Source organism: Agelaius tricolor, unplaced genomic scaffold (assembly GCF_023055355.1).
Source record: "Agelaius tricolor isolate 1412-34295 unplaced genomic scaffold, bAgeTri1.0.p SCAF_31, whole genome shotgun sequence".
NCBI classification, from domain to species: domain Eukaryota; kingdom Metazoa; phylum Chordata; class Aves; order Passeriformes; family Icteridae; genus Agelaius; species Agelaius tricolor.
In genome coordinates, this window is record NW_027269291.1 from 5,352,117 (window position 1) to 5,378,455 (window position 26,339).

At 52.6% G+C, this 26,339-nt stretch overlaps 3 protein-coding genes across 3 annotated transcripts in view; all 3 read right to left on the bottom strand.

Moving 5' to 3' along the window:
* Positions 1 to 4,618: 4,618 nt before the first annotated feature.
* Positions 4,619 to 8,797, bottom strand: LOC139601642 (somatotropin). Its single transcript, XM_071450812.1, has 5 exons — positions 8,788 to 8,797; positions 7,732 to 7,895; positions 6,866 to 6,982; positions 6,358 to 6,519; positions 4,619 to 4,819 (listed from the first exon to the last, which is right to left on the bottom strand). Exons 1-5 carry the CDS (start codon positions 8,795 to 8,797, stop codon positions 4,619 to 4,621), a joined length of 654 nt encoding a protein of 217 aa, XP_071306913.1.
* Positions 8,798 to 11,500: 2,703 nt separating this feature from the next.
* CD79B (CD79b molecule) lies at positions 11,501 to 19,489 on the bottom strand. Its single transcript, XM_071450825.1, has 6 exons — positions 19,399 to 19,489; positions 17,532 to 17,573; positions 15,504 to 15,812; positions 14,279 to 14,397; positions 13,965 to 14,006; positions 11,501 to 13,622 (listed from the first exon to the last, which is right to left on the bottom strand). The coding sequence occupies exons 1-6, from the start codon at positions 19,463 to 19,465 to the stop codon at positions 13,524 to 13,526; spliced, it is 678 nt and encodes a 225-aa protein (XP_071306926.1). The 5' UTR covers positions 19,466 to 19,489; the 3' UTR covers positions 11,501 to 13,523.
* Positions 19,490 to 23,690: 4,201 nt separating this feature from the next.
* SCN4A (sodium voltage-gated channel alpha subunit 4) overlaps positions 23,691 to 26,339 on the bottom strand; it is a 37,774-nt gene continuing 35,125 nt past the window's right edge. The window contains exons 24-25 of the mRNA XM_071450824.1: positions 25,729 to 25,999; positions 23,691 to 24,941 (exon numbers count right to left, since the gene is read on the bottom strand). Coding sequence (XP_071306925.1) covers positions 23,752 to 24,941; positions 25,729 to 25,999 — 1,461 coding nt within the window. The 3' untranslated portion in view covers positions 23,691 to 23,751. The remainder of the gene's footprint in view (positions 24,942 to 25,728; positions 26,000 to 26,339) is intronic.

The window sequence follows — 26,339 nt, forward strand, 5'->3', positions numbered from 1 at the left end:
GGTCTGGATTGAAGGCACTTGAGACAGTAGTTCATGTTTGGATTCAGGTGTTTATTATTTTTTACTAGTAAAACAGTCTCACTACTGTGAGTTCTGCAGCTTCTTATTAGAAGGCACAAAATGGCCAACAATCTCTGGTTACAAGGTCTTTTAAGACTAAATTACCCAATTAAGAACCGACACCTAGATTATTTTCCCTTTTAACCCAATAACTGATCCCAAAGAGCCCACAATGGGGACTTCTCTGCCCAATTACAAAATGCCACCCAAACCCATGAAGAAGAAGGAGAAGAAGCATGAAGAAGAAACCCAGGATGACACCCTGTGCCCTCCATCTTGCTTCCATCCACTACACACTAAAAACCCCAAAACCTCAATTTCTCACCAAGTGATGCACCTACACTGCTCTCAATAATCTATTTCACACTTTTGTGGATTCCAGTCTATCTTGAAGTCTGGAAAACTTTCTCCATGAATGAGGGTCAAAGTCAGTGCTCCCCTGGGGGTCAGGGCACCCCAGAGCAGACAGAGAAATATTCCCTGTGGTGTCCTGGGTTTCCACAGGGATGGGCACAGGTTGGACTCGATGATCTGGGAGGGCTTTTCTGACCTCACTGACTCTGTGATTCTGTTACCACGACTGGAGCCAGCCCTGCCCCAGCTGCTCAGTCCTCTGCTTGGGGGTCCCCACCCTCACAGGGAATTCCTTCCCAATATCCCATCTAACCCTGGGGAAGCCACCCCCCCTTGGGCTGTCCCTCCATCTCTTGTCCCAAATCCCTCTCCTCTCTTGGAGCCCCTTTAGGCCCTGAAGAGGCTCTGAGCTCTCCCCGGAGGTTCTCCTCTCCAGATGAGCACCCCCAGCTCTCCCAGCCTGGCTCCAGAGGGGCTCCAGCCCTCAGAGCAGCTCCACGGCCTCCTCTGGACTCACTCCAGCAGCTCCACGTCCTTCCTGTGTGTTGGGGACCCCAGGGCTGGAGGCAGCTCTGCAGGTGGAGTCTCACCTGAGCAGGGCAGAATTCCCTCCTCATCCTCTGGTCACACTGCTGGGGATGGTGATAATTTCATATTTTGATGCATTTATAAGCCAATAGAATATAGAAATTGCCCCAGCAGGGATTTACCTTCACAGAGGCCAGGTTCCCTGGTCACTCTCTTATGAATCATCACATCTTCCCACTTGGAGTTCCCCAAGTTCTGTGTGCACACACTGGATTTTGCTTTACCTTTGCGGTTCATGCTCAGCCAGGGCCAGGTGATTTCTCCTGTAGCAAATCACCCCTTTGCTCTCTATATTTGTTAAACAGGTTACATTTCTCTGATTTCAAGAGGGATCTCACATCATTCCTGTGGCTCATCCCTGAGCTTTTCTTTTTGCAAAGCGAGGTCAAAATACCTGGGCAGGAGTTTGTTATGAAATAAGACACCCCCCTCCCTTCATGATTTGGTGAGCTTGGTGTCCCTTCCCATTGCTTGAGCTGCCTCAGATGGTTATTCATTACCAGGTTACAAAATCTCATTTCATTTAATGGAAAACATGTTTGAAAGTAGAAAGAACCTTTGTTTTACATAATGTTAATGTCTCAACTACTTGGGGTTCAACACCTGTGGTTCACAAGGCTCTTGTGGCTCAACACATTTATTACAAGGCTTTTTTTTTTCTTCTTAGAGAAATACTCTTCCTGTGCCTGTGCAAATGAGTCCCACAGCTACTCCTGCTGGAAAGACACCTTCCACCTCCAGTTTTCTTAGAGCAGCTTTGGGCTTTACGTCGGCTCCTGCAGGGAGGGTTTGTTCCTTTTGTTGTTCTGGAAGTGCTGCACACATCTGATACTCTGTCTAAATAATCCTGTAGCTCTGCTGGTTCCAGATATAGCTGACCTCAATAAGTTGACAGGAAAACACTTCCTTTGCAAAACCAGCATTTATTTTGGGGCTTAATTTTAGTAGCATTTAGGTTTATTGCCCATTTCTGTTGCTGTTATGTATTTGGAGGAGAAGCAGACATTGGATGTGACGCACATGGTGTCTCATAACATTAAACTTTCATCCCTAATAAAACACTGCAAAACTTTTGGAAACAATGAAGACAGAGCTGCTTTAATTCTGTGGCATCATTAAAACTGAGATCAAACAAAACTTCTTCTTTGAGGTCAAACTGTTCCAAAGACAATTCATTGGCCTGGGAGAGAAATCAAGTGTAAATTCCTCTCTACAACATGTTTTAGTTTCATCCCTGTGCACATATTTTTGTCATATATAAGGGGCAGCTTCCCCAGAATTTACCACTTGGGAATGTTTCTGCTTTGGAAGGACTGACTGACATCACGAGGCAATGAGCCAGAAGGACACACAACCACTCTTATCCTGAGCAAGTCCTTCCAATTCCCCATCAGTTCCCCTTTCCATCAGGCTGGACAGTGCCTTGTGGAGGGTGGGTTGTGAATTCCCTCCCACCCTGTCCCAAGGGAAGGGAGCAGGCAGGGAGCTGAGAGATGGTTCTGCAGGAACAGTTTTCTGTTTGACTCTGCTGCTCCCTTCCCTTGGGGGCAGTACTGGTCAGGTCAGCTCTCTGTGCCTTTGGAAGGGGCTGGAGAGCAGGGCCTGCAAGGGGGAGTGTGGAGAGACAGCAAACCAACAGAAATTCCATCTTCTCAACAAAAAATATGATAGTATTGGTTGTGTCAAACCCCAAAATACTCCAGTTTTGCTGCTGCTCTTCAGTAAGGATCTGTGCCCGAGGACAGTAGGTGACTCAGTGTCACCACGGGGAACAGGGTGTCACAAGGGTGGGCAGACACTGCTCCAGGCAAACTGCAGGAGGAGTCAGAATATCCCAAGGATCATCCAGTCCCTCCCCTGGCCCTGCACAGACGCCCCAGCAATCCCAGCCTGGGGACTGGGACCATTCCCTGGGGAGCCTGGGCAGTGCCCAGGGCTGGCTCACAGCAGGAGCAGCTCCAGAGAAGCCAAGGCCACCCTGGACTTGGCTCCTTCCAAGCAGACAAGAAAATGCAAACCCTCCTTTTAGTGGGACAAATGGAAGCACATCAGGGTCTCAGGAAATGGCACCGCAAGGACAAGCAGTGATGGAGCTGAGCACTGGGAATAAGTTAAAACAATTGAGGGGATTTGGGGACACCTCTGTGTGGTCTTATTTCAGCTGTTTCAATCACAAAACATGACCCTGCAGGGCTGGGGCTTCCCTTGCTGTCAGCTTTTCCCCCTTTGCCACGAGGTTTGTGGTGAGAAGGGTCTGTTGCTGCTGAGGTGAGTGGGCTCTGGGCACAAAACTAAGCCTCCCCAGGGAAGCCATGGTGTTCCCAAATGCAGTGACAGGAAAATCCTCTGCTCAGGGCTTGTGCCAAGGCTGATGCCAGCACCCACCTCGTGAGCACCACCAACCAAGACCACCTTGGACTCAGCACCTTCCAAATTCACCCCCCAGCCCCACCCTCCTCAGACCCTAAATCCACTTTCCCAGCCCCAAATCTGCCTCTCAGCCCCAAATCTACCCCCAAATCCCTCCCAAGGCACAAATTCTCCTCAGTCCTAACTCTGCCCCAACTGCAAATCCAAGCCCTAATTCATCCTTCCAGCCCAAATCCACCCCCAGCCCCAAATCGCTGTTCAGTCCCAAATCCACTCCTCAATCCCCCCTCACAGCCCCAAATCCTTATCCTCCAGCTCCAAATCTACCACCCAGTCCCAAATCTACCCCTAAATCTCCCCCAAAGCCACAAATCCACCCCCCTCAGCCCCAGTTGTGCTCCATCCTGTAGCTCAAACTCTATCCCCAAATCCAACCTCCCAGCCCCAAATCCTCATCCCCCGGTTCTGAATCCTCTCCAAATTCTCAGATCCAAATTTAAGCAAATTCTCAGACCTAAACCCCCCTTCCCCAGCCCCAAATCCTCATCCTCCAACCCAAAATACACCTCACAGCCCCCAAACCCTCACCCCCCAGCCCCAAATCTCACCTCCCTGTGTGGCATCTTGCCCCTCCCAGCTCCCCAAACATGCCGTGTGTCCCCCAAAAGCCAGACTCGTGCCCCCCAAAATCCAGACTCATGCCCCCCCAAAATCCAGACTCGTGCCTCCTAAAAGCCAGACTCGTGTCCCCCCAAAATCCAGATTAATGCCTCCTAAAAGCCAGACTCGTGTCCCCCGAAAATCCAGACTCATGCCCCCCCCAAAATCCAGACTCGTGCCTCCCAAAAGCCAGACTCGTGCCCCCCAAAATCCAGACTCATACCCCCCCAAAATCCAGACTCGTGCCCCCCAAAAGCCAGACTCATGTTCCCCCAAAATCCAGATTCGTGCCCCCCCAAAATCCAGACTCATGCCCCCCCAATCCAGATTCGTGTCCCCCAAAATCCAGACTCGTGCCCCCCAAAATCCAGACTCGTGCCCCCTGAAAATCCAGATTCGTGCCCCCAAAAGCCAGACTCATGTTCCCCCAAAATCCGGATTCGTGCCCCCCAAAATCCAGACTCATGCCCCCCCAAAATCCAGATTCGTGTCCCCCAAAATCCAGACTCGTGCCCCCCAAAAGCCAGACTCGTGTCAGCAGTAGCGGGTTTTATTCTCCGGTTTCTTCTCCCAGGAGCGGGCGGGCTCAGAGGGCGCAGTTCCCCTCTCCGTAGCGCCGGCACCTCATCACCTTCAGGTAGGTCTCCACCTTGTGCAGGTCCTTTTTGAAGCACGACAGCAGCCCGTAGTTCTTGACCAGCGCGTCCTCGCCGCGCAGGTGGAGCTCGAATTTCTCGTAGGTGGGTTTGAGCACCTGCAGACCCCGCGGGCTCCGCTCCTCCAGCTCCTGCGGGACAACGGGGACATTCCGGGAGAGGCGGGGCCGGGCAGGGGCGTCTCGCAGGGACAAAGCTCCTGCCGAGCTCTGGGACAGGTCAGGGGGATTGCCCCCCGCTCTTAAATGGGATTTCAGATGTGGTTTTGGGCCTGTGTGCGGCAGAACGCGCAGGTGGAGGTGGTGCCGCGGGGTGATGGCGCACTGAGCGCGCCAGTGACACACAGGGGGAGGCAGGAGTGTCCTGGGGGGGCTTAAAATAAAGGCAAAATCACAGAGAAATACGGCAGCCCCTCCAGCCAAAGGGATGGGGAACTGCACAAATAATTCTCTCTTCCCCCACTTTCCCAAGGCTCTGATCCAGCCCCACATCTCCATCTGGAGGTCAGTACTGAGTCACTCCCCCTGCTGTGCTCAGCATCAGAATGGTTTTGGTGAATTAAAAAGTGTCATCAATTGGTGAAGAAGAAATAGTTGTGTCATTCCTGTGTGTGGCTTCCCAATGCCCAAACACACATAGAATGCTGAACAAAATCTGCAGTGGCCCTGATTCCTTTGCCTCCTTACTCCAGCAGAGAAGCTCTGGGTATGCTCACAGGGCCTGACTTGCAGAGTTATTTAACTGCTAGAAGATGTAAATAATGGCCCAGACTAATTTCTCACAGCTACAGCTTCAGGGTGATGCTGGCAGATAAACTTACAGAATAAGCATAACTGAAGGGTGTCCTGGCAGATAACGGGCGATTTAATTTAAAACAACAAACCCAAAACTAAGATGACCTTAAAGAGGCTTTAAAAGAGAGGGAGAGTGACAAGGGGGAAAAGTTTTAAATTAAAGGAGGGGACATTCAGGTTAAATCTGAGGAAGAAATTCCTCTCTGGGAGGGTGGGCAGGCCCTGGCACAGGGTGCCCAGAGCAGCTGTGGCTGCTCCTGGATCCCTGGCAGTGTCCAAGGCCAGGTTGGACAGGGTTTGGAACAATCTGGGCTAGTGGAAGGTGTCCCTGCCTATGGCAGGGGGTGGCACTGGAGGGGCTTTAAGGTCACTTCCCACCCAAACCTTTCTGGGATTCTTGACAAGATCTTCCTTGGAGAGAACCCCCTCCATCTCTCAGCTTGGAGTGTTGTATTAATGGAAGAGGACACATCAGAGCAAGTCCTTCCCTGAACAAAAACGTGTTTATAAAATGTTGTGAGGTTTCAAACCTTGCAAAATTTGCCTGTTTCAAAGTACTTTGCCTAGAGATGTAACAAACATTGTGCTGCTGTTTGTCTGATGTTGGGTGCTGGGTTTGGAAAGATTTTGGATTGGAATGTTGTGATTCCTGGGGGAATCTGCTCCCTGAGGGGTGGTGGCAGTGCTGGTAACACCTGTCCTGTGTTCTTACCCTCCTCAGTGGTGGGACCTGTGCACTGGCGGTCATGATCTTATTATCTAAAGGGAAGTCCAAAGGATGTGAAATTCAGGAAGATTTCTCATGGTCTGTGGATCCCTGAGAGTGCCCCATGCCTGGAAGATCTCTGTTATTCCTCAGTCATGCTGGGACTTACCCTCATCAGAGCTTGGATCCCTTCTTCCAGGTCCTTTAGCTTTTCATACACCCTGTCTGAGGTGCCAAAACCGAAGTTGTTTGTGAACACCTTGCTCAGGTACTGCACTGGGGTCAGCCAGGACTGGATGAGAACCAGGGAAAACTGGAGAAGCTCCATATCCTGAAATTGAGGCAGGAAAGGGTCAAACCTCAGTAGGTGTGGTGTTTGGTGGAGTGTCTTGCTCCCTCTGGAGCAGTCTGGAGTGACCCAGAGAGGGACACTGCTCCTGCAGCTCCAGTTTGCAGGCTGAGGGCACCACACAGCCCCAGGTCCTGTGCAGACAGCAGTGTTCTCATGCTGGAGCTGGGAATATGATTTATAGTGTAACCAGAAGAGTCTGCAGGGTTTAAACAGCAAAGAAGAGAGAGGAGGGTGAAAACACCAAAGGTCTCACAGGTGGAAACCCTCTGATCCTGCAGTGGGGACTCCACAGACAGGTCTGTGCCTGCCCCAGGTCAGAACTCACCGATTTCTGCTGGGCATCCTCCTTCCCCGTGGGAGCAGGGATGGTTTCTGAGTAGCAGTAGGCTACCTGGGAGTTTTTGTTGGTGTGCCTTTGGTCCTCTGGGATGTAGCTGCGTTCCTATGGAGACATCCCAGATACACTCAGGTCTGCTGCCCATGGGCTGGAGAAGAGAGCTCAGAGAATTCCCAAGCTCTCCTGCACGGTTCCTCTTTGCAAGGAATAAATGGGAGACAGGAGGTGCCTCTGGACGGGGTGGGAAACAGGAGTTTGTGTGTTGGCACAACAGCTGCTCTGAAGGTCTCCCTCTCCCTAGGGCAAGGTGCTGCTCCTCAGTAAGGGCCAGTTGTGCCTGTGGGCAGCAGGTGACTCAGTGTCACCAGAGGGAACAGGGTGTCACAAGGGTGAGCAGACACTGCTCCAGGCAACCTGCAGGAGGAGGAGGAGCAGAACACACCTGGGACAGGTTCTCCCAAGGAGGAGATGATCCCCAGGGACAGCCCGTGCCAAAGGGACAGCCCGTGCCAGCTCCTGGGTAGCAGCAGGCACTTGCTGGGGTTAAGCACTCAAACCCTCCCCAGGGACAAAGGTGACAGGGAAATCCTGCAAAATATCTGTGCCACCTCCCAGCTACCCCTGTGCAGGGGGTCTGGACACAGTGGAAATGGCCCCAAAGAGGCATCAGAGAGGGGACAGAGAGGTGACAGTGTCCAGGCTGTTGGGACACAACTTGCCCTATCCTGTTAAGGTTCCTTCTCCTCCCTGAGAGCTGGCAAAGGCACCAACAGCTGGGAATTCTCTGGGAAGTTTTACAGCCCTGGAGCTATCAAGGAAATACAGAGGAGATGCCCTCAGGCCACAGCACTCACAAACTCCTTGTAGGTCTCGGCAGCCAGGAGGTGAAGGTGCTGAGCCCTCAGCACAGCGTTGGCAAAGAGGCTGGACAGGGGCATGGCCGGGAAGGTGGCAGCTGCCTGTGGGCACTGCAGTCCTAGGGTGATCACAGCAATGGCCAGAGGAGAGAGCCAGGACCCTGCAAAGTGGAGAGGAAGGTGTTAGGAGTCCTTGGGGATTGTGCTGAGGAGGAGGTGGCACCTGGGAATTCATTCCCAGCCTCTTCTGTCCGTGCTGGATCCGTCCTCACCTTCTGTGGTGCCCTGTTGGACACTGGGTGGGCTCAGCCCTCTCTAAAATTGAGGGAGACCCTTTCACTGGACCTGCCCTTGGGGCTGGGGCTGCTCCCAGTGAGACCAGCAGTGTCTTTCTGGCTGGAATTGTGGTTGCTCCATGAAAAATAAGGGGTGTCCCTGTGGCTTTCCCTGTCATACTGATGTTTTCCCCTAGGCTTTGTCCCTGCCCTCCCTGGGACAAGAGCTGGTGGCATCACCTGTGCTGTGACCAGCTGCTTTTGGTCCCTGGGTCACACCTTTAGGATTTGGTGAGCTTGGTCAAGCCTAAAGGTTTTCAGCCCATGACATCCAACACAAATGTCCACCTGTGCTCACACAGACCATAAAGCTCATCTGAAACAAAGAACCTTAGGAGGAGGAATGCCCTGGAGCCTGTAGGACTTGGACATTATTAGACATCATCCTCATCACTGCCTGAGGTTTGGAATATGAGTTTTATTATCCCTGCCAACATTTATGGTAATAGTAACTATTACAACTGGCTTGATCTTGTTCTTTAAGCTCACAACACTCTCCTTGCCCACTTTAGGTTAAAGATTAATTAGTGGATTAGAGTCACACTTCAGGGAAATATTTTCTTTTTCATGGATTTAGAAACTGACATATTTTAATTTAGGAATGGTAAGGAGTATGTGTAGCCCACCACAGAACCACCCCATCATCATCATCATCATCATCTCCTGTTACCCTACGAACCCAGCACTGGAAATCCTTTAAATCTGAAATAAAAAGTACCTGGAGCCATTTCTGCTGGTGAGTTGCTCAGGTGTGGCTTGGTTGGGTATGTTTCCTTCTTTCACCTGGTGAAGGAAACTGTGGAGCCCCCCCTTATATAGCAGGGGGTCTGTTTAAAATGGATCTGTGTGTCCATGATCACAACAACAGCTCTGCACCTTCCCCCTGCATAAATGCATAAGTGTTCACAGTGGTGCTACCTCATCCCAGGCATTTTCACAGATGTGCAGCTTGGGGAGCTTTGTTTGCCTTGGGATGAGACCAGTGCTCCATGATTTCGCCATATTCTCCTGTTTATTGCAATTAAAGGTTTCCTCATCACAGCAAGACCCAAATCAGATCATGGTGGGATTGGTTGTGTCCTCCTGATGTTCCTGCCTGGCTCTGCCACCTTGGCCCACAGGGCTGACCACCCTGGGACATTTCAGGCTTAAAGCAAGTGGCAAGTGGCACCAGGAGAGGTTTAGGTTGGATATTAAGGAAAAGTTCTTTCTGAAATGTCTGTCCAGCCCTGGCACAGCTGCCCAGGGTAGTGATGGAGTCCCCATCCCTGGAGGGATTTAAAGCTGTGTGGATGAGGCAACTGGGGACAGGGGTTAGTGGTGGCCTTGGCAGTGCTGGAGGAATGGTTGGACTGATGAACTTAGAAACCTTTTCCAGCCTAAAAGATTGATAATTCTGTGATGTTTTCCTCTCTATTGTTTGTGGGGATAGAGCTGGCTGGATATTATCAGATGAATCCTATTTCTGCCAAGGAATTACTTCCAATTTCTCCCAAAATGTCAAAAGTTCAGCAAACACTTTTGCTGAGCTGGTGGTTTGTCACAGGGGAGACAAGGAGCTGTCCTGCCCTAGTGCTGGTTTGGATTCCAATGTGCCCACTGCAAATCCAGAGCTCTGGGAGCTTTCTCTTATCCTCAGCTGGACAAGGCTGGGAGAAAACCTGGTCATGAGCATCTTCCTGCTCCTGCCTGAGATGCAAACGTGAAACACTGTGGGATTAAGGAGAAAAATGGTGGGGAAAGCAGATAGGAGGGATGGGGAAGGGAATCAGAGAATCATGGAGTGGTTTGGGTTGGAAGGGACCTTAAAGCCCATCCAGTGCCACCCCTGCCCCGGGCAGGGACACCTCTCCCTGTGCCAGGCTGCTCCAAGCCCTGTCCAGCCTGGCCTTGAAGAAAAGAGGACACAGCCCACTCACCCCTGCTTTTCAGAAAAACAAGACAGAACCTGGGGTGGCCAGCTCCAGGGGGTATTTAAAGGACATAAAGCCTCCACTGCCCCAAAACAGACTGGTTTGGCCTTTTTCTGGTGTTCAGGGGGTGTCCTGTGTCCGGGGGTGATTTGGCTCGCCCAGGCCGCCCGTTTGCTGTGTGTGGTTCTGGTTTCCAAGCAGCAGCATCACCCCCGGTGCCGCTGGAGCTGCGGGAGTAGAGAGAGGAGAGCTGCTCGATAAACATGAGGGAGAGCAGGGCTGTTCCGAGAAGCCCCCGGGTGTTGCTGCTGGAGACGCGGTGGTGTCACAGGGAAATGTCAGTCCCGGCAGCAGAGGGAACAGCGGGTCCTGCCGCTATCAGGTGTCCCGTCACCCCACAGCGGCAACATCTGGGCGTGTTTTTATGTTTTCTACTCCAGCTCGTGTTTAAATCCGTCAGGGCTCAGCCCAGCCCAGCGCTGAATGACGCCGCTGTGTCACTGCAGATCCCGCGTCCTGCGCAGCTCTGGGTCAGAGCCGTGCTAAACCCACATGGTCCGGCACGGAGGGGCCGGGCTGAGCCGGGCCAGGCTCCCCCGGGCTGGCTTTGTCCCGGCACGGAGCGCTCCGCTCCCCCGGGCTGGCTTTGTCCCCGGCGCTGTCTCGCAGTAAATGAGGCAGAAGCGGCGCATGACGAGCGCCGGGCCGGGCAGAGCCGCGGTTGCATAAGCGGCTCCCAAACCTCACCCGGGCCAATTTCTGGCTCTGTAATTCCTGCATTCCCAACCCATCTAAAGCAGCGTCACACTCCATGATTTCCACATTCCTTGGAAAAGAAAAAAAAATCCCTCCATTCTCTTCAGGATGGCTCCGTGTCCACCCAGCTTTCCCCGAGCTTTTAAACGAGTGAAACAGCTTTTCCTGGGTGTGCTCCCGGGGTCCTGGTGATCCCCAGCCCGGGGAATCCTGACCGAGGAGCAGTCGATGAGCCACAGCCCAGCTCTGCAGAAGGTTTGAGGTGTGGGGAATTATCTCTCCTAACTCACTGCTCCAAGGAGAAATTCCATGTCAGATTTATGGGGGTTATTTGCCAGAGGTGGAACTGCTGGGTTTCACTGAGCTCCTGTGAAAAAATGAGGCTGAACCCCCAGGTTCAGCTCCCCAGGCAGCCCCACCTGTCTGAGCATCTCAATGGCAAACAGGGAATTTCCCCCCCCACAATCATCTGGAAGGAGATTGTAGCCAGGTGGGGTCGGTCTCTTCCAAGGACAAGAGGAAACAGCCTCAAGCTGTGCCAGGGGAGGTTTAGATTGGATATTAGGGAAAATTCCTTTACTGGATGGGGTTGTCCAGCCCTGGCAGTGGTAGAGTCCCCGTCCCTGGAAGGATTTCAAATATTTGTGGATGTGGCACTTGGGGACATGGGCTAGTGGTGGGGGACACAATGATCCTAGAGGGCTTTTCCAACCTGTGTGATTCCATGATTCAATAACAGAAATCAGGACAAAAGACAGAGCCTGGGCTGTATAGACTGATATATTTATTTACATTAATGTGTTTTAAACACAGACCACTCTCACTATAGAATGAAATGAAGCCCCCATCTCCAGGCTCCTTAGAAACTACTCCAAGCATTTCAAATAAACCAACAACACTACAGAAATATTTATTTACTTCTGGCATTTTAAAGGAGGACAAAGCCCTGGGCTGAGGGAGCAGCAGAGCAGGACCAAGGTCATAAAAATTGCTTTTGATACAAGTGGTGCCTCACCAGGTGCAAACAACAGATTGTCTTTATTTTTTTCTATTATTCTGTTCAGTCACTTGAGTGAGTTGTTTACAGAGATCTGAGGAATCTGGAGCTGGGAAGGCCAGAAAAAAAAAAAAACCTAACAACTTCCATCTTTCATTTGGAAACTGAAAACAAGGAATGGAGGGATGAGCTCTGCTAGTCCTAAAATCTTGGCAAACATGGAAACCAGGAAAAGCCAGTTCTTTTCTTTCCCTGTGAATGTTCCTTTTTTTAATTAACCAATTTTATAAGTAAAATATGCTTAAATAACTTATATATATGTGGCAGAACTAAATTTGGGGTAGTTTTATTTAACTAGTACAAATCGATTCCAAAATGCTGGGTTTTGTGCTGTTTAAACTGAATTCCAGTTTTCCACAGTGTTGCTTTACTGGTAAAGAACCATCCTGTTACTTCTGAAAATACTTTTTTGCTTAGAATTTTATCCTTCTCTGGCTGTTTTTGGGGTGCATAGCAGTTGCAGGAGCTGCTTGGAGCCCAAAATGTTATGAAACACCAGGACACAGAGGCCTTGGGCTCTCTGAGAGGGGACAGTTTGAGCCACAATGTCCTTGTCACCCTCGTCCAGCCAAGCCCCCACGCCCACTGTGCCCCCCAGCCCTGGTTTGGGTGCCCAGCTGGCCCTGAGCCCACCACCCTCAGCTGTTGCTGCCATGCCAAGATAATTTAATGACAAACCCAATCTCCAGATGTTTTTTAGCTTCTCCTTCAAGCCCAGATCTAGCTGAGAGTGGAGCTGCTGGTCCTGTTCTCCTGCTCTGGATCCCGGTGATTCTCTTTATCCCATCCCAAGCTGATGTTTTGGCACTGATGTTGAGGTCCCCATGGGTAGCCTCACAGCTGCTCTTGGTTTTGCATCCCTGCCTGCCCTCTGGGTGAAGTTTGAAGAGGTGAAGTTTGGTTTCCTGCTAAGCTGGACCCAAAAAGCTGCTCATTATTCCCAGGAAATTGGCACCAGGATTATGGGACACCCCTGGAATGGGCATGGCAGGATGGAGCACGATGAGGATTCACCCATTACCTTTATTAGGACTTCAAAAGCAGTTGGAGGTTTGTGTCCCACAGTTTATAATTTTCCCAGATGTTCTGAGGTCACACATGTCCCTCACCATGGGGACAACCTCGTGGCAGGGGCCAGCTCTTGCTTGGGGAGCAGCAAGCCTTTGGGAGAGACCTTTCTCCCCAGCTCTTCCATAGTCTTTGGAGAACAGGAGGTGCTTTTGGGGGATCCTGCACCTCAGACCTCTGCCACCGGGGCCTGTGGACACAGCCTTGGCTTTGGCAGCTGAAGAGTGGCCCAAAGTCTGCTTCTCACAACAGCCTCATGGTGCTGTTGGCAGTGTCCCTGCAGTGCCTGGTCCTGTCCTTCCCGGGGTGGTGGGGCTGGAGCAGAGCCCTCATTCCCAGCCCTTCCTTGGCACTGCCCAGGCTGGAGCTCAGTGCTGGGGCTGCCTGGGCTGTGTGACCAGTTTGCTGCTGGGGGATCACAGGTGGCTCCTAATTTCTACAGAGGCTTTAGGGGTCGGTCAGCGGGGTGGGGACAGTGACAGTGGGGTGGGACAGCCTCAGGGACACAGCTCAGACACGGGAGCACCCCAGACAGGCTCCCAGCCCTGAGCTGTGCAGGTGTTGGCAGCCCGGGATCCAGGCAGAGCCGTGCTCCAGGGGATCTGTCCCCACGGGGGCTGGCAGGGTGCTGGCAGGGCCTGGCAGGGGGCACAGGACCCCTCACTCTTCACCTGGGTGCTCCCCCACTGTCCACTTGGCCTTCACGTCCCGGAAAGGAGTGATGTCCTCGTAGGTGGCCATCTGCTCCACCTCCAGCCCCTGCAGCAACGACAAGGAGGGTGGGACATGGCAGGAGGCTCCAGCCATGGCACATCCCGTGGGACACCCAGCTGGGGACCCTCCCAGGCTGCTCCCCCTGAGCCTGGAGCAGCTTCTGACAGGGACAGAGGATGGACATGGCTGGGTGTTGGATGTTGGAAGTGCCCTGGGTGCTTCCTGGGGCAGCTCAGCACAGCTGATGTGTAATTTGGGAGGAAGGTGCCCTGATTGTCCTCCCAAGGAAGGGACTACAAGGTGACCCCCAGCAGACACCCAGCAGGGGCACAACCCCCTGTGTGAAGGCTCAGGTGATGTTAGGAAGGTCCTGCTATCATTAATTACCTCATAGGTGTGGTCCTCCTCTGGGCTCTTCTTGTCTTCACCCTATGGAGAGTCACAGGTTGGGGTCAGCACCCGCCAGGATCCCCTGTCCCCAGCCTTGGTCCCCCAGGCCAGGTCCCACCACTTCCACAGGCACATCCAAGGAGTCCCCACACAGCATTTGAGATGGGTCTGTTCCCATTTCAGATACCCACATTCCCACCCACAACCCCAAACCCATCCCGCAGCCAGGACTGGCCTGCCTGGAAGGACTGCAGGACACTGCTGTGAGCCCAGCTGGGGACATCCCCTCTGCTGGAGGCACTGTCACTTGCCTTATCTAGGAAGAGGAGGATGGGGATGCTGATGAAGATGACGAGCAGGATGGACTGGATGATGATGATGGCATCTTTCAGCGTGTTCCTGTTCTGGAACTGCTTGATGCTGCTGGTACCTGGGAGCAGCAGCACAGGGAGAGCCCAGGTCACCTCTGTGCCAGGCTGCAGGGGAGGGATGAGCTCACCAAGGCCAGAATGTGTCACCAAGGGGGGATGTGGGGACCAGGGTGACCTGTCCTCTGCACTGGGAGAGACCAGAGCACTGCAGCTGCCCCCAGGGTTGGCATCAGGGACCAGCTCTGGAATGGGACACCAGTCACCAGGAGCAGGACAAATCAGATTTATTAGAGGAACATGTCCCTGGTTTTTGCAGGATGGCTATGCCAGGGCAGACCCAGGGAGGTTGTCCTGCTCCTTGGGGCTGGCAGTGAGGAGTGGAACCTCTGGGGTGCCACAGAGCACCCACAGCTGGGTCAGAGAGGGTCCCACCAGCACAGGGAGAGGGGGAGGTGTGGGAGCACCATGGAGGGTTCACATGGAGGGGGAAATGGGAGAGTGTTGGGGAAGATGAAACAGGAAAGCCTTATAAATATGATTGCCTGGCAAAAGATTTTGGGAATATGGAAACCATCAGCGAGAATGCAATGAAAGCAAGCTTTGAGATCCCTCAGTTACTGAACAACTGGAAAACAATGGTGTGGCCAGCTGAAGGTGATCCCCTTTTGATGGAACAACACCCTCTGCCTGCAGACAGGCCCAAGGGGCAGAGCAGACCCTGCCAGCTTGGCAGAAGGGGCCCAAAGAGGAGTTTTTAGGGTTTAAAATGTAACACAGTATGGTAATGTAATGATTCTTATAGGCTGTATGGAAATGCTATAGGATTTGTGTATTGTACTAGATTGGTGAGTGAGAATTAGAATATTCAACACAGAAAATGATTTATTGTATTAGAACAGGAACTTCACTCTCTTACCCTTTTATGCTCTTACCTTTTTTACTCCCTTACTCTCTCACCCTCTCATCCTCTCTCCCCCTCTCTTCTCTCAGCCCTGCTCTGAGCTGTGCCTGGCAGCTCCCAGCAGGGCCCTGCACCCAGGCCCTTTGCAATAAACCCCAAGTTCCTGACCTGGCTGCAGAGATCTCTCATCTCCATCCATCCTGAGTGTCCTACGCCCCGACGTTCTTACAGACTGGTGCCCAGATGGAGCTGCCACTCACTCACCCATGACCCGGAGCTCTGTCCCACACGAGTGCAGCTTCTCCTTCTGCACCAGGCCCTTCCTGTCACACACATAGATCCCGTTGTCATCGGAGCTGGTCCTGAGGAGGGTCAGGTTGATGGAGACGTTTGTCCTCTCGACGTGGTACCTGGCCGTGTTCTGATCCAGCACAGAGAGGTCCTCCCTGTTCTCTGCTGTCTTGTACCACTGCATGGCCTGGGGCTCCTGGGAGTAGCACACGAAGTAGATGGGCATGTTCTTCTTGACGGCCACGTACCGCACATTCTGGTGCACCGAGGGACACATGCCATCTGCAGGGGACAAGGCTGTCACTGCAGCCACCCATGGGAGCCCCCCAGCACCTCCCAAACAAAGAGCTTCCCGTTTTCATGCTGCTTTTGAGCATCCAGATTGGTTTTGGTGAATTATCCTCATCCCAGACCCCCAGGGAATGGTCCCAGCCCTGAGGCTGCCAGAGCTCCAGGAGAGTTTGGACACCACTCCCAGAGATGCCCAGGGTGGGATTGTTGGGGTGTCTGGGCAGGGCCAAGAGTGGGACTGGATGGTCCTTGGGAGTGCTTTCCAGTCAGGATATTCTGTGATTCCTTGAGATCTGAGGCTTTTGGTGGAAGTCTGCTTTTAATTGATGCCTCAGGTTTTAACTTTTATATTTTTCTGTGCTGCTTTAGTGGGTGGGTCTGGGCTTCATATGAGGGGATGGTGAGCTCTGTGCACAGAGCAGGGAGACAAAACAATTCCTGCTCCAGCTGGGGACCAAGGACAAATGATCCAGATCTCAGGCCCAAGAGCACAAACAATGTGGGCTGTAGAGAGAAAAACAAGAAGGATGGGACTTCATGGGCTAGAGCTGTAATTGGACAATTAACTCCAATATGCAAATGGACAGAACTGATAAAAGTGAAAGACCCCTTGATCAGCGGGGCATTTTGTGACCATTTTGGGTTCACCTGGGGTGCAGCTCTGACTGGGCTCTTGTGGTGCCCAAGATGGATCTATTGAGGCCTTCCAATAAATAAACCTGTGTGGTATTCACATGCCCTCTGAACAGAGAGAAGCTGTGAGAGAAGTGGAGAAAAGAATGATCAAAACAATTCTTATTTCATTTGCTGCTCCTGTGCTTGTGAACATGTGGAATGTGTTGGAAGATTATTTACCTGAAGGGATTTGGTAATTGGATTCTGCTGAGGATTGTTTTGTTTCCTTGGCCAATCACTCAAAGCTGTGTCCTGACTGTTGGGAGCCAGTCATGAGTTTTCTTTAGTATTTTTCAGTAGTTAGAAATAAGTATGATATAGTATAGTATGTATCTCTTTAATATAGTTGTGATGTCATACAGTATAGTTTTAACAAAGGGAGAGTTCAGCATTCTGAAGCCTTGGAGTCAGATGCCAATCATTCCCAGATTTGGGGTTGCCCTGATATTCTTGAGTTCTGTCTAGTCTCTGTTCTAGGTCAGCCTTCACAAGGCATCATAATGGGAACTCCATATTTCTGTGGGAATACCTTTGCTCCAATACTCCTGTCCTGCTCCCATCCCTCTCTGTGCACATTTAGTTGATCCCAGCTCCAAAATTACAGCCTGTGGAATCCCAGCTGGTTTCTCTTTTGCTTCCACATTTTTTTGCCTTTTGCTTTATTTTGTATTTTTTTTGGCCATGCTTAGTCCCAGAGTGGTGACTTTAGGAGCCTGTTTGGGTTGCAGAGGTCACCCTTAGGGCCCCATGGGTGGGAATGGCCAAGGACAATGGCACAAGGTCAGTGCTTGTCCCAGACTTGTCCATGCAGCAAATGCAGAGGGAAAACCTGTGGATGCTCAGGAAAGACGAAGCAGATCTGGCTTTGCAGAGGGAGAGGAAGGAGCAGGACTGGGGATGAGCCATGGGGGATGTCACAGCCTGGGAATGGCCTTTGGGGGGGAAAAGCCCATGGGGGGTGGGACAGCAGCTCTGTGGGACAGGAGGGACCTTGGGGACACACAGAGGGGAAGAGCCCAGCGGGTCTGGAGGTACCTGTGCTGTTCCCAGTGCTGTTCTTGTCTGCTGGGGTCCCACCTGCAAGACAGGAGAAGGGCCTGAGATCGTGGCCAGGAGCCCACCAGGATGTCCCCAGAGGGATGGACGTGCCCTGGCCCTTCCTGCCCACTCCATAGGGATGGAGCAACAACAGGACAGCAGCTGCCTCCTGCTCAGAGGGCCTGGGGCAGCACAGATTTGGGTACAAAACCTTCGATTTCCATCCTGTCTCCTGAAAGTTTTCCAGGTTGTTTTCTGGTTGATACCCCAGTGAAATCTGGTTTCTATAATGTCCCTGAGGCTGGTGCCTAACAGGAGGGCTCCAGACACTCCCAGCTCTGCATCCCCACTCCCTGAACCAACCAGGAACCCTTCCCTGCTGGGATTTCCTGGGCTGGGAGCCCTGTGGTGGCCAGGGGTGTTCTCAGATCCTGTGGCCACACAGCCCCCTGGGACAAGGGTTGGTGCTGTGGGCCCTGCAGTGCAGGAAGCAGGGGGAGGTGGGGACCCCCCCAGCACCCACGGGTGCCCTGCCCACAGCTCCAGTGCCTCTGGGCTGGTTCCTCTTGCTGCAGCTGGGCAGGAAGCCCCTGCCCTGTTTACTGCCCCGCTTGAGTGCCCAGTTCCCTCCTCTCGATGGAGATTCACCAAACCCTGTGGAGGAGCTGGCATGGAGGTGGGGCTGCAGCACCTCCCTGCAGGGCAGCTGCAAACCTCTCCATCCAAGGAGAAGAAGGAACAGAAAAAGAAGAAGAAAAGTTCAGTTCCCCAGCCTGAGCTCTGTGCCACCCTCCTGCAGACTCCCAGCCTGCAGGGACCTCCTGCTTGGGCAGGGGCTCCTCTCATTGCCCCAGAGCCCCTTCCAGGGCCCTGCTGCCCTGTCCACGTTCAGCACCAACACCTCTGCAGGCAAATCCTCCCTTCCAGCCCCATTCCATTTTGTTCCAGGCTGAGAGATGCCCTTTGTCCTGGCTGGGCACTGGCTGTGTCCCTGTCACCCGCAGTGCCACCAGCCAAGGCTTTGCTCCCCAGGTTCTGTTGGTGTCTCTAAAGGGAGGCCAGGCTGGTCCCTCACACCCCTCTGAGTCAGGAGTTCCACTGCAGCCACAGGAGGGCTGAACTTCCCCGTCCTCCCCCAAAATCATCATGAGAGCCACGTTCAAACCCTGCAGCCTTGAATCCATGCTGGACTTGTGTGGCCACCAGAGAAGCCCTTTAAATGCCCTTTGTCCCGTGGGCACACATTTCCCTCTGAAGATGGGATCTGCTGCAGGTTCTTGTAGCTGTCCCTGCACCAGGCAAGAGGAGCTGGAAAGGGACAGGAGCCATGTCCTGGCTTTTGCTGCTGCTTCTCCAAGGGGAACAGCGCGGGATGTTCACACAAAAGCCACAAATCACCCCAAAAGCCTTTTTCCTCCCATTTCTCCTCTGCTCCTGGGCACTGAACCCCACAGAGCAGAGGCCATACCCTTGGCAATGTGCCAGCCCCGTTCCCAGGCCTCTGAGAGTAATAAATGGTTAATAAACCTCAACGACCCTTCTTTCCTGCCACCTGCAGCCCCAGCCGGGTTGGCTCTGCAGCCGCTCAGCCAAAGCCACCTGCCTGCCCCAGAAAGTGTCCTGTCTGCACACCCCAAGGGAAGCAAAACCCAAACCCCAGGCAGGCACTGGGCTCCCAGCCCTGTGTGCCCTCCTGGGCTCCCCATGAGGCTCCCAGCACAGAGCAGGACTGAGAGAGACCAGCACAAAGGTTAAAATTATTGCACTGAGAGGCAGAGCTGGGGGAAGGCCCCGAGCAGGGGACACAGCCCAAGGCAGTGTCCTGGCTCCTTGCTCTGAAGTGCAGACCCCGTTTGGTGCCTACCTGTGAGCAGAGGCAGCAGCCAGAGGGTCACCAGGAGCAGCCAGAGCCTCGTGCCCAGAGCAGCCATACTTCAGTGCCCAGGGCAGGAAAACATCCAACCTGTGCTTCTGCAGAAACAGCGGCTGCTCCACCACCCTGGCCCCAGGACCTAAAAATGGCAAAGCTGCTGCTCTGTGCACGGCCCCTTTCCTGCTCATGTAAATCCTCCCTGCCGGGGACTTTCCCTCGGGGCTGGTTTTGAATGTGGTGCAGACGCTGGGGAGCCTGTGAGCCCCGGGGCCCTGGGCATTGTCTATCCTTGTGTCCCTGGGCATTGTCCATCCTTGTGTCCCTGGGCATTGCATCCTTGTGTCACTGGGCATTGTCCATCCTTGTGTCCCTGGGCATTGCATCCTCCTGTCCCTAGGCATTGCCCGTCTCCCTGTCCCTGGGCTTCATCCATCCTCCTGTCCCTGGGCATTGTCTATCCTCCAGTCCCTGGGTATGGTCCATCTCTGTGTCCCTGGGCTTCATCCCTCCTCCTGTCCCTGGGTTTCATCCACCCTCCTGTTGCTGGGCATTGTTCACTCTCCTGTCCCTGGGCACTGTCCACCCTGGTGTCCCCTGCTGTCTCCCTGTGGTGCCAATATTCCCTGGGGGTGGCCAGGACTAGCCCTGCAGCAGACCTGGGGATGAGCCCATCTGCAAAGCAGGAGGTGCCAAACCTGGCTGAGCATGGGATGTGCCCAGGGCTGGAATGGGATGTGCCCAGGGAATGGGATGTGGACACCCTGGCCACATCTTGGGGGACAGGACAGGATGGGGGTGACCCTCAGGGCTTCCCCCCAGCTCCCCAGATCCCCCCAGGGTGTTTGGCCCTGAAGAGGATGGGCAGGATTGATGGTGGCCCAGAAGCCAAGAGCTGCAGCAGAAATGGGATAAGAATAGGGGATGTTTATGGGGTTGCTTGTTGTGGGATGGGTCCCTCAGCTCCCATCCCTGCATCCCAGGGAGTCCAGAAATCTAAAATCAGAGAAGCATGAGTCAATCCCAAAATCAGGGATTTGAAAAGACCTTTAGGATCATCAGCTCAGCAGCACCACCACGACCACCACCAAACCCCCATGTCCTCAAGTGCCACATCCACATTTTTTGGGCGCTTCCAGGGAGAAGATGAGATGGGGAAATGGCCAAAACAAGGAGTCACTTGGGTACCAGCCATGCCCACCCTTCTCCACTTCCAAGATCCCTCTCCATGGGACTTTTGGGACAGCCAGGCCCCAGGGAAGCACAGCGAGGCCCCCAAGGTGAGCTCTGCTGCAGGAGCAGTTTCCCCCAGGCTCTGCCCCCCCGTTGTTGCTCGTTGGGTGAGCACTGAACTGTAACTCCAGTGAAAAACACCTCTGGGTACTTCTGCCAGTCCTGTTGGTCCCCAGAGCCTGGTGCCACTGCCTGGGGCCTCCCCAAACCTTTATCTTCTGTAGGCTGGGAGGGGTTTTTGCCAGTTCTGAGCATCTGATGGGTACTGGGTACCAGCCCCAGCCTGACTTTGTATGCAAAGGGACAGGAAGCAAGAGAAATAAAGTTTTACAGAGAAAAAGTGGCTCCATGAGGGCATGATGACGTGAGAGGTGCCTTCTCCTGGTTCTGTATATGGGGCAGTGCTGCCAAGTCCCTGCTGCTGTCACCCCTGGTCTGGATGGGAGAGCAGGGCTCGGTCCTGATATCCCAGCAGGGCAAGGGGAAAGGGATGCCCACGTGCTTGATAGGCACTGGAGGAGTTTTTATGGGGTTCTGGGGCTGCAGGTGGAAGCTGGGGGTGCCTGGGAAAGGCCTGTGAGGTAAAAGCAGGAGGACACAAACTGAAGATGGTTTGCAGTGACAGTGGCCAAATCAGCCCCTGTGCTGCCCGAGGGCTCCCTGGCACCCTTGAAAGGCCCTGAGGGGCTCAGTCTCCCCTGGAGACCCCTGTGCTCACAGCAACCAGGATGGGGGCTGTAGGGGAACCTGGTGGCCCCACGGGGAGGGTCCCACATCCCCCTGCCTCCAAGCCCTCCTCTGTCCTTGGTGGAGCCCACAGCAGCATCTCCTGTGGCTCCTGGTGAGCACCAAGGCTCCAGGGGGTGGGATCATGAGCAGAAGCTCTGGGAGCTGGGCTGGAGGTCCCAGGGGACAGCCCTGGAGGTTCCTGTGCAGGATGAGACCCACCAGGTCCTGCTGAGGTTGGCCGAGCACAGGGAGCCAAGGGAAAGGGTGTTCACCCCTCCCAGCACAGGGGTGTTGGAGGGTGTTGCCTGTGAAATGAATCTAAGTTCACTCTTAATTCTTCTCCAAGGAAAACCCATGAACCCTAATGAAGCGAATTAAGGGCAATTTAAAGGGGGTACAGCTCCTTTAAAAAATAATACAATCTCTACAAGCAGATAGATATGGACTTCCCAATTATACTGTGGGCCCTCAAGCAGCCATCAACAAAGAGTGCGTTAAAGCTCTGCAATACAAAAATATATTCCTCCCCCAAGACACCCCCAACACATTTGGTACCATAATAACAGATCATTTACTGTTGTTTATTGTAAGAAATGTACAAAGAAAAACGGCTTTAGCTCACACAAACCCTGCTCTGGGGCATTTCCCCATCCCTGACGACACAAACGTAGAAGCAGCATCGATTGTGAACCATGGGCCGGGCGGGAGCTGCCGTGCCCATGGAAATGCTGGCCATGAAAAGTGGCTCAGCACCACTCCCGGCCAGCCTGGCCATGGGGCACCTGGGGTGGCAGTGCCCAAAGCAGCCCGGGAAGAGAAGAGAATCATCAGAGTACAAAAAATCAGAGCCTTTGGCTTCAGGAACAGCCTTGTTTAAACTGGAAGAGGTTTTGGTTCATGTTTGTTTTGATCTCAAGAGGGTTTTTTTTCCCTTTTGAAGGCAGAAGGTAGTCAGAGGTGAACTCAGGGCCTTTTGCCCATTTTTCACAGAATTATAGGATGGTTTGGGTTGGAAGGACCTTAAAGCTCATCCAGTGCCACCTCCTGCCATGGCAGGGACACCTTCCACTGTCCCAGGGTGCTCCAAGCCCTATCGAACCTGGCCTTGGACACTTCCAGGGATCCAGGGCAGCCACAGCTGTGCCTGGGTGATTTTCCTTTATTCACTTTCCTTTTGCTCGCCTGTGTAAAGAACAGCAAATCCCTTTTCCCCCTGGGAAAACGCTCCTCTCCCTAGAGGTTTCCTGGTGAGGACCTGCCTGGCCCATCCAGAACGTGCCACCAGGGCCTCTCTGCAGCCCCAGCCTGGGGAAGGATGCTCTGCCTGAGGATTTTGGGATTCACACCCTAATGGGATTGTTTATTCCATGCAGCCACCTGGGGCTTGGGTGGGATTTCAGGCACCCCTAAGGCAGCTCACGGAAAGGATTGTTCAAACATCTGCTCCTGTCCCTGGGGATGCATCTCATTAATTAACACTAATGAAGAGGACATTTGGACCAAGAACACTCCAATGGGATGGTTCCTCTTGCAACAGGGCTAGAAAAAAAACCCTGGAGAGTTTTGTCCCTGGGACTGGGGATTCTTGGAGGAATCCTATCTTTGCCCATTGCTTACCTGCCACAAAACCTGGATGGAAATGGGAAAACAGAGTAAAAGTACTGACTATAAATAGTGTTTACATTCGTCCTACAGAGACCTGAATGATTTCTGCTTTCAATGCATATTGAGAGAAATATGAAAACCTGATATTTAACCCTGAGAACAAATCTGCAGATGCTTTGCTTTGGCTTTGCAAACCAATTTTTAAGACATAATTGCACTTTCTCTTGTATGTAACAAAAAAATAATCATCAAGCTTATTCAGAGGTTCAAAAGAAAGGTGCTTCCTTAAGACTTTGGAGATTTTTGTTCACAAAACCTTCTGTTTTCCGTAATTATTCTTAATATTATTTCACTTGGCTCATCTTTACTGGTTGCTTGGCTGCACTCTGGAAGAATTAAATACAGGAAAATCTCTTAATTGTGAAATAACATTAATAAATAATTACTTTAAGTGAAAGGACAACCATAATCTTCTGTTCACACCTGAAAACCATCGTTACCGTGATGAGGTGATTTCAAAACTAACTTGTTTCTCTTTCACCGACAACAGATTTCACATTTGAGTTCTCATAAGAAAAAGAATTTAACTCTTTGCAAGTTGCAGTGGGCTGTAAAACCCAGGATCAGGAGGAGAGCCTGCTTTGAAATTCAAGGTGGTTGCTTGAAATGTCTGAAATTAGCTCAATATCTAAGGTCTAGAGATCTGTGCATGGAAGAGCTTTGAACAGGAGATACAAATGAAGTCTCTTCAGGCTGGGCCAGAGGTGGAGCCTCCTCGTGTTACACCAGCGACTCTTTCACCACATGTTCCTTACGCCAAACCTGTGCTTCCTCAGGAGCATCCTGGGGCGTCTCTGAGCTGGGAATGGGCTTGAGGCCCAGGGCAGGGGCTGTCTCCACATCTGTCCCAGAGTTCCCATAGATCTCCTGCATTTTGGTGGCGATCAGCCCTTCCTTCTCGGGTGCATCCTCGCCCAGCGCGTCCTGGCTGTGCCTGTACATGTAGGACGCCTGCTTGACCGAGCGCCGCAGGAGGTACCGCCGGAATGCCCTCTGGATCCTGGTAGCACACACCTCCTCGTGTTTCCTCTTCAGGGTGGTGGTGATGGGTTCGTAGGAAACCTTCGAGGGGTTGGCAGCCATGAACTTCTCCTCCATGGTAGCCTTCAGGGCATCCATCTCGCCCGAGTCTCCCAGCACTTCCTTAGTCAGGGCAAAGAGGATGTCTAGGCAGTGGATTTTGTCCCCAGCAACCATTGGCAGATCCATGGTGATGAGTTTGATCTTGTTGGGCTTGGGAACTCGGAGTGGCTCCTGCAAGGTGTCCACAAAGTCAGACAAGGTGCTGTAAGCGATGAACTGGGTGGCATCCGGGTCGAACTTCTCCCAGGTTTCATAAAACATTTCAAAATCGTCTTCGCAGAGGGGCTCGCTGCTCTCCTCTGTAGCCACGCTGAAGTTCTCCAGGATGATGGCGATGTACATGTTCACCACGATGAGGAAGGAGATGATGATGTAGCTGCAGAAGAAGAAGATGCCGATGGCGGGGTTCCCACAGTCTCCCTTCACCGAACTCCCGGGGTTCTCCAGCTCGGGGTCACAGTCTGGGGGGCCGCTGTTGAGGATGGGGTTGAGGAGCCCATCCCACCCCGCTGATGTGGTGATCTGGAAGAGGCAGATGATGCTGTTCCCAAAGGTTTCGAAGTTGAAGATGTCATCGATCCCCGACTCCTTCTTGACGTAGGCGAAGTTGGACATGCCGAAGATGGAGTAGATGAACATGACGAGGAAGAGCAGGAGGCCGATGTTGAACAGGGCGGGCAGGGACATCATCAGGGCAAAGAGGAGCGTGCGGATGCCTTTGGCTCCTCGGATCAGCCGCAGCACGCGGCCGATCCTCGCCAGCCGGATCACCCTGAAGAGGGTGGGGGACACAAAATACTTCTCGATGATGTCTGAGAGGACGATACCTGTGGAGGGAGGAAGGGCAGATGAGTTTGCTGTGCCACTGATGGGAGGTGAAGGGGAGCTGCTTGGCTCCACCTGGGCAGACACAGTGAGGTGAGGCCACCCTGAAGGTGGCCACCCTCCAGTGACAGGGAAAGCATTAAAAAATAATCCCTGAGCACAGACCCAAGGGTTAAAATCTGGCTGCTCTGTTTCAGAGAAAGAGAACACCAAGGGAAATAACACCAAGGAGTGTGGGAGCAGCTCTCTGGCCACAGAGAGAAACACAACTTTCCCAGGCATCGGTCTGGGAAAAGGCTGTGAGAACATCAGAGAAAAGAATAAGAAACAATTCATATCTTGCTGCACCTGGTACTGTGAACATGTAGAATATGTTATGGAGATTTGTTTACCAAAGGGTGGTTTCTTAACTAGCCAATGGTGATGGTGTTTGAATTAGAGGACCAATTAAGTCCAACTGTATTGTAACTATCTATAAGAACAATAAGTTTCTTAATAAAGATTATTATTAATGAACCTTCTGTGAATAATAGAGTCTATACTAATTATTACCCAGCCAGGGGCCCATTACAATGATAAAGGAGGAGCAGAAATATCCCCAGCCCCTCATCCAGCCTGGAGTGGCCTCACATCTGTCATGTCCCAGGGTCCTGCTGGCTTGGTCCTGCTCAAAGGATGGGTGCAAGCAGGGTCCAGTGACAGCCCGGTGGGTGTGGATTGGTGAGACCACTTCCACTCATCATTGTCCTGTGGGATCCCTGAGGCACTGGTGGGAGCAACAGGACTCACCTAGGATGGAGAGGATAACCACCACGAAGTCAAAGATGTTCCAGCCCACAGTGAAGAAGTAGTGGCGCAGGGCAAACATCTTGAGCACACACTCGCCGGTGAAGATGACGATGAAGACCAGGTTTATCTTGTAGAGGACAGAGGTTTTGAGCTCGCTCTGGTCATCTGTTTCCACCATCATGGTCACCATGTTCAGGCAAATCAGGATCATGATGGTGATGTCAAACACTTGCTTGGTAACGAAGTCAAACACCTTCCCTTGGATTTTGTTCTGCAGTGAGGGACATAAGGGCAACGATGGAGCACCAGAGAAGAGGTGGGAACACAGGACACACACAACAAAACAAAAACACAACAGAAAGAGAAGAAGGAACCATATTTACAAGTGTGGGAAACCTCAGGGCTGTGGCCAGCACGGCTCTCACAGCCCCAAAAGTTATGGGGGGAAGACTCCCAGTGCCTCTCAGGATGAAGGAATGGGAATGCCACAGCCAGGAGGAGTGGGCACAGGGCACAGCCACTTGCTAATTACACCCACAGGACACAAATTAACACATGGGAAGGACCTCCCTTGTGCAGGGCTACAAAACCCAAATCATAACTGAGAATGT